This window comes from Myotis brandtii, unplaced genomic scaffold (genome assembly GCF_000412655.1).
Source record: "Myotis brandtii unplaced genomic scaffold, ASM41265v1 scaffold547, whole genome shotgun sequence".
Taxonomy (NCBI): domain Eukaryota; kingdom Metazoa; phylum Chordata; class Mammalia; order Chiroptera; family Vespertilionidae; genus Myotis; species Myotis brandtii.
Window position 1 is genome coordinate 1,990,650 of NW_005370024.1, and position 14,540 is coordinate 2,005,189.

Genomic DNA, 14,540 nt, shown 5'->3' on the forward strand with positions numbered 1-14,540 from the left:
GGTTGCCTCTTACTGCCCCCCCCCGCCAGCCTGGTCACCCCCAACTGCCCCCCTCTGACGGCCTGGTCACCCCACACAGCCTGATGCTCAGTCGTTTGGTTGTCCCTCACTAACCCCCCTGCCAGCCTGGTCACCCCATGCAGCCTGCTTGTTCAGTCGTTTGGTCGTCCCTCACTAACCCCCTGCCGGCCTGGTCGTAGGCAGCCATCTTGTGAGGGTGTGTGGGTTAATTTGCATATTATCTCTTTATTATATAGGATAGACTTTATAACAAATGAAAAATAAGTAGCACTTAAATAGCACTTAGTACCAAGCTCTGTTCTCAGTGCTTCAACATATGTGAATTTATTTAATCCTCAAAATAACTGTGAGCAAGCCCAGCCAGCATGGCACTGTGGTTGAGTATTGACCTACAGACCAAGGAGGTCATGGATCGATTCCTAGTCAGGGCACATGCTTGGATTGTGGGGTTGCTCTCCAGTGTGGGGTGTGCAAGAGGTAGCCGATCAATGATTCTCTCTCGTCACTAATGTTTCAATCTCTCTCTCCCTCTCCCTTCCTTTATGAAATTAATAAATATATATTAAAAAAAATAACTGTGAGGGTCATAATATTACTGTTTTCCATTTCGTAAGTGAGGAAAAAGAGGCACAAAAGGGTTAATTTGCCCAGAATTACAGAGCAAATAGTGGAAAGGAGACCCCAGGTAATTTGGCTCCAGAGTACAACCTCTTAAACCAAGCTCCACCTCTATGGTTAGAAGAATATTAAGACCTTACTGGCTAATAAAAATTTTTAACATGCCTTAAAACGACACTTATATTTTTTATATTATACCCAAAGTTTAAAGTATGTTGAAAACTTTGACATTTCAGAGTTAAAGGAGTATAAAAATATTCAATATTTGAATTATATTAACTCATCATTATTATTATCTGCACCTTATCATAGGGCAGAAATGATTTCGGAATTACAACTTACACGTTTATCAATATCACCATGCTGAAGCTGCACAAACCGAGCACTGATGGCAGCAATATAGCTCTGTTGATTGGAGAAAGCAACTCGACCAGCACCTTTTGGATATTTTAGCTCAGGATCTGTATCAATTCCTGCATAACAAACTCCACCATACAGCCGGTCCATGATCATAGCAAGTTCCACTTCAAAAGAAAAAGAAATTTAATGAAATGTGAGAGAACACAGTAAATCAACAACTGTTAAATGCTTTTTTAAAAAGTAAGAGTCAATTGGATACATAGTTTTGATACCATTGTAATTAACCTAGTTATTAATAAGTAGAGGCCCAGTGCATGAAATTTATGCACGGGTGGGGTCCCTAGGTCTGGCCGGCAATCAGGGCCTTTTGGGGCAGTCTTACCCAGTTCTGATCGGGGCCGGGATGGCCAGGGCCTGCTGAACTGGGGGAGGGACCGCGGGAGGTTGGCTGTGGGAGCAACAGGACTGGTTGACTGGTTGTTCTGGTCACTTAGACTTTTATATACATAGACTAGTGGCCTGGTGCACAAAATTTGTGCACATTAGAAGGGGATTAATTAGAGGAAATATTTTAATATTGCTATTTGCCCTTTCTCTATAATAGAAGTGTCAGAGATGAAAGGAAATTAGTAAAATGTGTATGAAAATCTTCCTCCTGTCAGAGTATGGGGCACACCATGGGACCCAGAGTCAGGTCCCTGCCCACCCACATGCGCCTCAAAATCGCGCGAGACACAGACCCGGCCAGCCACCCCCCCGCATTGGGCTAGATCCAGACCTGGCCAGTCCCACACTTGTCAAGTCCTGCTGGGCAGGGGTGCAGCCTCAGGTCCCCTGGCTCCGTGCCAGGGTGGGGGGTACGGCCTGAGGTTCCCAAGCCTGGGCCGGGGCACAGGGGGTGAACCTTAAGGTCCCTATCAAGCCCCACCAGGTGGGGGACGCGGCCTGAGATCCCCCGTCAAGCCCCGCCGGGCAGAGGGTGTTGCCTGAGGTCCCCCGGCCCAGCAATGGGGTGGGGGTGGCACCTTGAGATCCGCCGTCAAGCCCTGCTGGGTGGGGGCCGCAGCCTGAGGTCCCCCATCAAGTCCTGCCAGGTGATGGGCATGGCCTGAGGTCCCCCAGCCTGGCGCCAGGATGGGGGGCGCTGCCTGAGGTCCCCTGTCAAACCCCACTGGGGCAGGGGTGGGGGGGAGAGCACAGCCTCAGGTCCCTGCTGATTGCTCGTTAAGGCTCATTACGAGAACTCAGCCTCTGCTGTGGGTGCAGCCATCTTGTGTTACGGAACCATCCCCCCCATCCCCCATGGGCGCCGCCATCTTTGTGGCAGAGTGATGGTCAATTTGCATATTCCCTCTTTATTATATAGGATAGGAGAGGAGAGAAGCAAAGCGGGAAGCCAACCATTATAGGCATGTCATTTGGACAGCTTCACCAGAAGCTACAACTTTACACTCCTCAGGAGACTGGACAAAGACAGATACATGCCCAGTAATGTTGGGGGACTAGGGAAGGCACTTACTGTCAATCATACCTGGGAGCAGAGGTCACTGGCAAGAATGGGTGTGGCCACTGCAAGGGGGCAAATTTGGGATATTTAATCCCCTGAACAAAGGAATTCACTCTCTGTGTTCTTGGTTCCTCTTGCTGCTCTTGGGAATCTTGAGACTTGTGTGACTCTGGGCTTTGGGGCTCTCCTGCATTCACACCACACAATGGACTAATAGACTGCAACTAGTCTGTTGCTGAACGGGACCCAGCTCCAACATGGAAAGGAAACTCTGGACACTGACTCTGCTTCTAGCTTTACCAAAGGGATGTGATTCCACAGAAATGGAAATTAAGCTTTCTACCGTACCTCATCGTCCCATGGGGCTTCCAGAAATGCTTATGCCAGAGGTACCCCCCTTCCACCTAATAACAGTTTAATGGTCTTTTTTTAAACCAATCCTTTCACTTTACACTAGGATCCCAATTGCTCTCACTACAGAAGAATTACTTTAGCAATTCTCCTCTCAACTTTCTGTACCACTGGTTTTTCTCTCTATATTGGGCCTTTCCCAATATACTGCAATTTGTCCCATCTTAAAAAATATATATATATCTTAACTCTATTTATTCCTCTATGTGATTGCTTCATTTCTCTGTTCCCCTAATTGCTAAAAAAAAGTTTTCTGTACTCCCCAGTCTCTCGCTTCTCTTCTTTGTTCAACCATTCATAATCAAACATTCACCCCATAACTCCATTTTAATTGCTCCTGTCAAGGTCATCTCCCCCACTGTCAAGTTCAATGGTCAATCTACCTGTAAGCAGCATTAAATATATTTTCTCCATCTAGCTCCCAGGATACGTTATTCTACTAATTCTCCTTCTACTTCATTGTAACTCCTTCCTGGCTTTCCCTGCTAGTTCTTCCTCAACTCCTTCAGTTTTCAACATCAGAGTACCCCAGGTTTCAGTCATCCTTGGACTTCTCTACAATCGTGGCTTTGGTGACTTGATCCTGTGTCATGGCTTTAATTACCACTTGTCTGTTCTCAGCTGCTACATTCCTCTAGTCCAGGCCACCCTCTGGACTGCAGACTCATCTATGCAACTGTCTACTGGACAACTCACTTTGTCAATTTCATAGACACTGCAACACTCAGTGTATTCAAATGACACTCCTGATCTTCCACCATCCCATTAAACCTGCCCATTGAGTTTTTGCTGATTCAGTAAGTAAGCAATGGAAAAGATGAAGTTGCCAAGTCATGACTCTTGGCTTCATCTTCTTCCCGACTGTACATGTAATCCTGTGAACCCAATTTTCAAGCCATATCTAGAATCCAATCACCCCACCTCCATCACTAACATCCTGTTCCAATTTTCACCTGGATAATGGCAATAGCCTTATATCTTTGCTTCAGATCTCTCCCCCACCCAAAGTTTATTTGCAAAAGAGCAGCAACTGTGTCTCTAAAAAAATATACAGGTTTCCCTCCTATCTGAAAGTGGAGGGTTCCCTATGGAAACTTTTGTAAAGGTTAGACTTATTTTTCTCTTTGTATTTCTTTTGGTTAGCCAAAACAGGTACTAGTTTAAATGTAATGTAAGTACTAATGTAAAAGTGAAGTAGCATCAAGTAAATCAGCTTTTGAAAGGCAGAGATACCTGTATTACATACCAATGGCTTAACTGAAATTTCTACTTAGGAGCTCTGAATGGTGCCATAGCTTTCAAAACCAAGACCCAAATCTTCCCTCCAACTGGCTCCTTCTCCAGTGTTCCTTAACTTGTAAAAGGCACCAGTATCTACCTAGTGTCTTAAGACTGAAAGCAGAGATGCAACCTTTGCATTCCCTTACAGTAGCTGTTCACTTGACTCTTTTCTCCACTACCACCACTAATCCAAGCCACCACTATCTGAATCCTGGACTCCCGTAATAGGCAACTAAATCTGTCTACTATCTATTCTGAACTGGCTCTCCCTCTGTGAGTCATTAAAGTCAACTTTCAAAAGTGCAAATGTGATCATGTTTCCTTCTATTGAAACTCTTCACTGGTTTTCCCTTGCTCTGAGAATAAAGACCAAATTAACCTATTAAACCTGTCTGTCCAGACTCCTGCTTATTTCTTCAGTCTTCTGTGTCTTTCCACTCACTCCTTATACCCCCAGGTCAGGCACTCTGGGCTTCTTTGGTCCCTCCAATGCATTCTGCTTCCCTCCACTGAAGACCTTTGAATATGCTGTTCCCTTTATCTGAGAACTCCTTATAACCTTCCTGACCACCCCAAACTACTACTGTGCAATCTTTACAAGTCAGCTCAAATACAAGTATATTTAAAGCATCAGACTATATCACATTCCCTTGCCATATGTTCTTCTATTCTTTACAGTCTTTCCTTGTAGCAGTTATGTTCTATTACTATTTATATTTCAGAATGGTTCTTTAACCTAAATCTCCCATACTGGATGAAGATGCAGTAATGGAAGGCACTAATTATACTTTCACAGGATATATAGTATCCTAAAATGAGCTTGTACAGTGGACATTTACATCTATAATTACGTTTCTCTATGACATCTTCCAGTAAATCTCTGGTTCCTGGTTATTGACAACATACATTTATCACTTATCTAAAGTGATACTTTTTTAAATTCCAAATTTCTTCCTCAGATATAAAAATCAATCCACATAAAATAGACAGATCCCAAATTCTCATATTTTAGCAAGTTACACTTAGGAAGTCAGAAGTATTTGAGTGGATTTTCCTTATGAGTCTGTTTGGAGTTAGCTATTAATATCGATAGATAACTGCTCAATTCTCTAGTTACTTGATGGTTTCAAGAATGGTTCTCAGAATTCTGTAGTTAGCAACTATTGGAGCATGAAGAATCTGCCCCTCACCTGACCAACACGCCATGTACTCAACAGCTACCAAATATTTACTCAACTAATTCATAAATGATTTTTTTAAAGCACACAATTTGTTAGTATTCTACTTACCAGCTCTTAGTGGTCTAGGAACACCTCCAACAAAAATTGTTTTCCGGGGATCCAGAGGCTGAGAACCATCCATCACAAAATCACTATCACTTAAATTCCAAGGACGGATCTGAACCTATTAAGAAAAGGACATTATTTTATTGGGTCTTATTCGCTTTACAGCTTATGCTGTTTTGCAGCACTGGATTTTTCATTGTTTAAAATTTTGGATAGTAAGATTTAGAAACAAATTATCTAGGAACTATAAATTATTCAAACTGACATGGTGGTTTAATTGTTTTCCACTAACAATCATTTCAAAACGTTTTTGGAAAACTTTATCTTTGTAGCTTAGAGTTCATGTGGTGATTACTTACTGGTTTGTCTTTGATGGTGGGACTGGAAACACACAGATAGAGTTTTCCATCTTCTTCAATGCAAGCGTCAATCAGTGCCTGAACTGAGCTCTCTTCTTGAAAGAGAAGGAACGCATAGCCTGTAATAATTATGAACAATGAGGCAATATGTTAAGGTAAGTGATTGCACCCCAAATTTCATTACTGTTTAGAAAATATAAGTTTTATTAAAGGAAAAATCTTATAAATAGAGGTAGCATCATTATATTTTCTATAGAACACAATATACTATTGGAATGCCCATGAAAACATATACTCAGTAAATTAGCTACTTTATATGCAGCACTTACTTACTGTGCTAAAAGTTTTATATTAACTATTTTATTTGATGCTCACAAGTCTGTGAAACATTATTTCCACTTTATAGAGAAAATACTGAGGTATCAAGTTGTTAATTACTTGTTCGACATCAGTCATATCAGCAAGTAACTGGCTGAATAACTTCAAATTCTGGCCTGTCCCATTCTCTTTCTAGTAGTGATACTGCCTTCTCAAACCATTTGGAATGATTAATCAGTTGAAAATATTAGGGCCTGAAGTTTCCTATAAATGCCTTTAGGGTATGAAGATCTAGAGCACACTTTTGGCCTACAGAACACTTGGAAAGGCCCAGGAATTTCCATACACAGAGAGAAAATTCCCCAGGCAACTTGACAACTTTCACATGATACTAAAAAACTATCTTAAGGAGGCTGGAATAAAACTGGTTCCTTCAGGGTGGGTCAGAACTTTTAAATCAAGTCTCAACTTGGACAAACAATTTTTTCAGTCTAGAGACTATTTAGACTTGTAAATCCAAGCTCTTGCTTAAATTCCTCTTTCATTGGGAAATAAGCACTTTCTCCTTTCCTTGGGATACCAATTGTCAATCTTTAATCAGCCATGCATCCAACAGGCAAAGCAGACTTCATTATAAAATGGCATCAACATTTACATTCCTGGTTTACTACTTTGTGATTTTCCCAGCAGTTGATAGCTATGAATGATCTCAAAACATCCCTTTCCTTGACAAGATTCCTGTGCAAACAAACATGGAGACTGCCACCCAGTTCTAATATGAAGAAGCCATCAAGCAGTCCATGCACATCTGTTCCAATAAACAAAGGGAAGCATGAGGTCATGTTTTACATAGAAATCAAAAACATTGCTTGCTGCCAACAATGGCTTTTACTGCCACAAAGGTCTGATGTGACACAGAAGTACTTCATTTTAATAAAATTACATTACTCGATTGCATAAATAAGACATCAAACGAACCCACACAAATAGAAATTTCCAAAGGTACAATTATGCAAGATTAAGAAATGGATTTTAGAACTATTTTAATTACTAGAAGCAATTTAAACATGCTTGAAAAAAATTTTAAAAATAAAGACTGGTTTTCTTTAAGTGAAAGCTTTAATTTTGATACAAAGCTGAGCATTTGATTTGAAATATATAACTGTTTTATAATAATAAAGAAAATATAAGGCTAATTTACTAAAACAATATTTAAATTCAATATTTTAATGCTGCTTATGTTTTGTGATATTATTTTTTGATATAAGTTATTTTCACAGTACTTAACTTTAAAACAATATTTTAAATTCAAAATTTTTAATAGTGCTTAATTATTTTTGTGATTATTAGGGAAGAAATGTTTATATTACAAAAATTAATTAAGCAAACATGGCAAATAAACTATGATCTAGCTAAGGAAAGCCATTAAAGATGAAAATACTCTTACCAAAAACAAACCATCTATGGTTCTCTAGAATTTATTAGAGGAAGCTAATATTCACACAGATGAACCTCATATACTGCAAAGTGAAACATACATACATGTGTGGCTCAGTATCCAGGGCTCAAGTCACTGCCTTAATTATGTTAGCTTCACAAACTGGATGCTTCTACAACCAGTGTTTTCCAAACCATGAAAAAATATGAATTACAGGAATGATAAAAATGCTTAAAGAACAAGGTTTGGGAATACTGGTTTTTGGCAATGCTACAATTAACTATAATTATACAAAAAAAACAAAACAAAACCCAAAACTATGATTTGCCATACTAATATATATATATATATATATTGTTGTAAGTTTGAGGAAATCAACTGACAACCACCTCAAAAGCCACAATAACAGCCCTGGCTGTTGTGGCTCAGTTGGCTGAGCATCGCCCTTTACACTGAAAGGATGCCAGTTTGATTCCCTGTCAGGGTACATGCCCGGGTGGCGGGCTCGGTCACCCATAGGGAACGTGCAGAAGGTAGCCGATTGATGTTGCTCTCTCACATCAATGTTTCTCTCTCACTCGCAATCTACCTTCCTCTCTCTCTCTCTAAAAATCAATAAAAATATTAAAAACACACACAGTAACAATGACAACAGTCACAAAGACAGCAAGTATTCTGTTTCATTAAATTTGTGCCAACCCATTTTCCTAGGCTTATAGTTCACCATCCCCTTAAAAGAATATGAGATTCATGTAAAAATGTTTATGTCACCACAAAAACCAATTCTAATTCCTTTTTAAAATTATATTTCAATTCCTGCCTGGAAGTCTGTTCAACAATTGTTTATCTAAATTGCAAAGCACCTTTTAAATTCAGTTCAGTTTTAATAGAAAAGAAAACACTAAGTAATTTATATTGTCTCTTTTGCTTAGATATAATTGATTCCCTAGCAAATATCAGCAATAAAAACCCTTACCTTTTGGTGGAAAATAGGACTTGCTTTCTGCTTTATGAGGCCAATCTACTACCAGAGGCCCAAATCTTCTGAAGCTAGCAGTAATTTCATCTAAGGAAAGTATAATAATATGCATTAGGAATTAATTTAATAATTCATTCTAAAACCCCATATTTTATAAGTTACTTTAAATATTTAACATTGAAAGTACCAAATGGCCTAAAATAAGCTAGAATATAAATACTAAAAACATGCTCAATATCCTTATTAAAATTATTCATAAAAATAGGTATTTTGTCCAAATAAATTCGTTTTAAAGTAGCACATTTATCAGAATAATCAACATAAAATTATATGGATAATAATGAATATACAGACTACCAATCCTTAAATATCATTAGCTTGAAAAACATGCCAACATTATGTTAAATTAAATAAAGAGTTCAATTACTGCTTGACAAGTAAAATCTTGTAGAAAAAGGAATGCTGAAACAAGATGTGAAAAATCTATAATACTCATAAAATATACTACAGTCTGACACAGGTCAGGTAGTTTCATTGAAACACATATAGGCCAAATCCAATATATGCTCCAGGTAATTTCAGGCCATAGAAATCTTATTACATTGATTAATACACAGAATAATCTATTAGTTGTGAAAGAGAATAGCACCAAATCATCAACTTACCTTCATCAATATCTGGAGGGAGACCACCAACAAAAACTTTTCGAGAGAAGCGTTCTATTCGCTCTCCATTTTGATGAGCTGAGTAACATGTGGGTGAGTTTAAAACCCCAACTTGATCATTATGACCATCATCCAGCAAGCCATCATCGATTGGGAAGAGGGAAGAACGACCTAAAATATAAGAACAAATATAACTTGAATCTCAGATCTGAAAAAAGAGTAAAAACAGCAATGACAAATTCAAAGCCTTAACAATGAAGGTGACATATGCATAAAAGTGAAAGGAAATTCAGATAGTTTGAGGTTTTAATTAGTTAGATTCAAGAGAGAAGCAGTCTGAGAAATGACTTAGAAATAAACAGTAATATAACAATTAAACCACAAACACTAGGTCACTTCAAATTTTTATGGAAAGCAACAAGAATCTAATGTCTGAGGATCGTCAGACTGGATATGTAACTGGAAGAACTTTTAGAAACTGGTAGCAGAAAGAAAATGACTAACTAGATAAGAGAACATAAAAAACCACTTGCAGACTACAGGAAGGGCAAAGGCATCAAGCATTACTTGCATATCATGTCTTGAATTAATTATACTTGTCAATTATATGAAAGGATAGGCAGGGCTTCTGCACATGTGCAAAACAGAAAGCCACTCCCTCTGGAATTGGTTCCGCAGCTGAGCTGGCCCTTTGGGAGTGCACCCTATTAGAAGGCACATCCTCTGCAGCAATCATGATGCTAGCCATGTGGGGACAAAGAAATAAAAGTGACCTGATAAATACACTCCCTGCTCTCCAGGAATGTACATCAGAAAAGATAAGAACTCTGTATGCAACTGGGGCACATATCCAAATGAAAACTTCCCAATGCTTCAGAAGTATGGTGGAGGGAGGGAGTAGTCTAAGCTTATAAATGGGTAATTTCTTAAATCCTCAAGTGAAACTGAATAGCATCTGTAGTGAAATTGGAAGGTGGCAGTGCTTACTGAGAGCATTAGAAAGGGCAGGATATTTAAAAGTAAAAATATTGCCCTAACCGGTTTGGCTCAGTGGATAGAGCGTCAGCCTGCGGACTCAAGGGTCCCAGGTTCAATTCCGGCCAAGGGCACGTACCTTGGTTGCGGGCACATCCCCAGTAGGGGGTGTGCAGGAGGCAGCTGATCGAGGTTTCTCTCTCATCGATATTTCTAACTCTCTATCCTCCCTCCTCTTTGTAAAAAATCAATAAAACATATTTTAAAAAAATAAATAAAAGTAAAACTATTTGTAGGGACATGGTTTTGAGTATATTTTTCAAGTGGGAGAAAAAAAAACATAAGAGGAAGTAGGAAAAATAAATTTGAGAAGTAGTCAAGCTGGAAAAGCACTTTGAGGTGAGAGTACTCATCCTTGAATGCCAGTTTAAAGGAGATATTTCATTTAGTAGGTGAAGGATACAGGGGTTCAAGCAAGATGATAACTTTTTTCTTGTTCTTTAGTAAGATTTATCTTAACAAGTATTTGCTATCAGAAATAAGGACTAATAGAAAGCAAATGTCAATATTTTTTGTGATCAATGGAAAGAAAGCTCTTCAAAATGAGCTGTTTTACTTTACAAAATGAACTTCATCAAGATCTATTAAAAACAATATTAATTGTAATTAAATGGTTCAACTTTCTAAAGTTGGACTTTAAATAAATAATTCTATATTTTAAAAAGGAATAATATAAGGTAGAGAAACAACATGAATGCTAATTTTTGATTAAAAATGACAGATCCAAATGTTATACTTATTTCAGATATGATAATACTTTGAAATTTATTTCACTTTAAAGTGTTCTCTAACATACATACAAATTTAGCAGTCCCATGAATACAACAAAGTCTTTCTAACAGATTTTTATCATAAGAAAAAAATGTAGATCATAAATATTTAGGGTTCAAGAATGCATTGACGAAGGAAATCACTAGATAAGCAACCCAAATTAATTTGATTATAAAAGGGAACCACTAAATAATTATTCATGTCTTCCATTAGCAGTATATTTTAAACATATTTTCCAAGAATTATACACACATATATTTAGTGCATGAAAATGGCTGGTGATAAAGGTAAAATTCTATGTGCTTAGAGAAGTAGAATTTGTTTAAAATTTGATTTGGACTAAAATATTTACAATAGTTTTCAACCAAAATTAAATTACCTTTCGTCTTTTTTACTCTGAAACTAGGATATGTTTTCAGGTTTTTACACCCGAAAGAGTGAAACTGAACAATAATAAAAGCACAATATAAAATCTGTGGGATGTAGCAAAGCTACATATGTAGAGAAAAATCTGCATACTTAGCAGAAAATTAAATGCATATTAGAGAACAAAAAATATTTAAAGTAATCCTAGTTTATGCCATAAAAAGAAAAATAGCAAATTAAAAACAAAAAGGATAAAAGGAAAAAAAATGCAAAAAAACATGACATAAAAAAGACTAACAGGCCCCAACTGGTTTGGCTCAGTGGACAGAGAGTCGGCCTGCGGACTAAAGGGTCCCAGGTTAAATTCCAGTCAAGGGCACATGCCCAGGTTGCAGGCTCGATCCCCAGTGTGGAGTGTGCAGGAGGCAGCCAATCAATGATTCTCTTGCATCACTGATGTTTCTATCTTTCTCTCCCCTCTTCCTTCCTCTCTGAAATCAATAAAAATATATTTAGACTAACAGAAAGATAACCAATAACTTATCAAATTTATATATCCCTAAGTTCAAGAAAGAAAACTCAAATTACGAATACTAGGTATGAAAAAGGGGACATCAATCAATATAATCTATGAACATTAAAAGGCTAAAATGGAAATATTATAAGCAACTATGCTAATAAATTCAACTAGAGGAAAGAAATTCGTTAAACAAATAAGCTTTGAAAATTGACACAAGAACGCACGCACACACACAAAATATATAAATAGATACAGAATTGAATAAACTTTTGTTCTTTAAAAATCTGATTCATTCACCACTAAAACCATCTAGGGCTAAAGCTTTTTTTGTAGGAAGTTTGTTTTTAAATTATTTTTAATAAATGTAGAACTAGTCACACACATGCATGTGTATAAACATACTATACACACAAATAAAAGGCAAATCAAAGTTTTGCAATAGGAAAAGATAGAAACAGGAAATATAACAATGAACATAATTTAATATGAGATTAGTTATAACTAAGATTACACTGAGCTTCTAACTCTGACTGTGGTGATTATGCTAATAATATGCCTAAACATTAATACTAATATTTGACTTTTCATATTTTTAGTCTTATTCTGGAAGCCCAGAATAAAGACATTTCCCAACATATCAATGGGTAAGGAAGGAAAGAAAAAAACATCTGCACAATTATTCAGTTTACAGCTTGAAGCATGGTTCTTTGCTCTCAATGTATTATCCTGCTCTTTTATTTAATAAAAGTTGTTCTAAAAATAAAAACAAGACAAATTATATGAATTAAGTATGAATAGGAATATTCACCCCATCTTAAAAGATCCAGAGATCATTCTATTAGGTAGATAACCCACTAGTGTGACTTTTATTTAATAGGCAAGGATAAAAAGACTATCAAAGCAAAAGAAGTAGGTCCAGGACTGATCTCTCTCAAACATCACCTGCTTAATAAGATATAATTACTTATCAAATCAAGCATGTTTCTCCAAAGAACTTAGAATGAAATTATAAGGTACATTTATCACTTTAAAATATTTTGCCCCATAATAGGTTTGTTTTTTTCTCATAGAGGATGAAATAAGATATGCAAACTGAATAGAAAGGGGGAAAATGAGTAAAAAATAGGAAGAGAACCAGGTTACTTATAGACCTTTCTGAGTCATTCCTTTGGCATTTTTTTTTTTTTTATATTACGGTATAAAGTATTTTCAAATTCATATCAAATCTACCAATAACTATTTCTAATGGGCATTCTTTTCATCTGACCATCAAAATAAAAATTTTAAAGAAGACTTCTACTATTCACAGAATATCAACTAAAAAAAATACTGAATGCCATATAATTTGAGAGGAAAATTCAGGCATTATATCCTCCCATAAGCTAAATAAGTGTGACAACTATCACTTCTGTCCCAAAGAAAGCTTCTACTTAAAACATGAGAGTCCTCTTTCTTCCAATTCTGGAGGCAGCTTGAAAGCAGAGGAAATCTTTATAGCTCTCAGAGAATAGAGATATTTAGGAGTAGTAGCAAGTTCCTATCTAAAAGGAGAAACTGTTGCTTTTCCTTAATATTATAACCATAGTCTACAATACAGAACTGAGATGAAAGAAGACAAATAACGTGATAGTCTGTTAACTTCCTCCTAAGAACTTCCTAGATCATGACATTTACAATGGCATATGCCTAATAAGACTAAACATAAATTGTTAAGGCTAATTAGATAAAAAGGATATAATGAGAAAATAATCCTAAATTGCTCTATAGTTTCAAAAATACTTTAAAATCACAGCTTGGTAAGTGGATCTTTTTGCAAGAGAACTGAAGCTCCATATTAAAACAGCACAGTGAAATGAGACAGTCCATAGATATGAAAATAGACACTAAAATTCTAAACTTTCCCTCTCTTTTCTCAGTTGCTAATAACAATCTTTAAAAAGTTATTTAGGTTGTTTTCTATAGCTCTAATTTTTTAGATAGAAAACTAAAGAATCAAAAAATTCAGTCAAGCATTTGAAGCTTCAGATTCCAAAAATGATGTTAAATTCAGACAAAGTAAAATATAAAACTATAAATCCTACTTAAGAATTCAAAATACCAGTTTCTGTCCTCAGCGGTGGCAAATACTTTTTCTTGTTTGTTTTCAAAGCACATGCACTCATGACTAGATAAAAAGAAATTGAAGCACTCACACACATGTAATATTTATGAAAAGGAACTATTATTGTCTATTCTCCATTGCTCAAGGGGGATTTTAGGGGTCAAGGAAAATCCTTTCTATTTAGTTTGCACTTTTAACAACTATGTAAATATCATGATTATCGCTCACTTTAAGAATAATGTAGTAGTATAAAGTTACTTTTACTACTTCTCCTGACAAAGACATTTTTCCCTCTCAAATTCTGCACATGAAAAAAAAGGCCAAGTTTAAGCCACAGAAACTGTCAGCTGCTTTCCTAGAATGTTTATTAGTCCAGCATCACACAGTTGTAGCTTTTTCCTTAAGATAATAAGAACCCTGAAGGGAAGACTACTGTGTGTGTGTGTGTGTGTGTGTGTGTGTGTGTGTGTGTGTGTGTGTGTGTGTGTGTGAGAGAGAGAGAGA

The 14,540-nt window shown here is 36.9% G+C and overlaps 1 protein-coding gene across 11 annotated transcripts in view; it reads right to left on the reverse strand.

The window, feature by feature from the left end:
* The window catches only part of CPEB2 (cytoplasmic polyadenylation element binding protein 2), a 64,529-nt gene that overhangs the window by 7,405 nt on the left and 42,584 nt on the right, over positions 1–14,540 (reverse strand). For all 11 annotated transcript variants that reach the window (XM_014549325.1, XM_014549323.1, XM_005878145.2 and 8 more), the window contains 5 exons: positions 9,244–9,414; positions 8,576–8,665; positions 5,844–5,962; positions 5,488–5,602; positions 982–1,163 (listed from right to left, as the gene is read on the reverse strand). In XM_014549325.1, the coding sequence (XP_014404811.1) occupies positions 982–1,163; positions 5,488–5,602; positions 5,844–5,962; positions 8,576–8,665; positions 9,244–9,414 (677 nt within the window). The remainder of the gene's footprint in view (positions 1–981; positions 1,164–5,487; positions 5,603–5,843; positions 5,963–8,575; positions 8,666–9,243; positions 9,415–14,540) is intronic.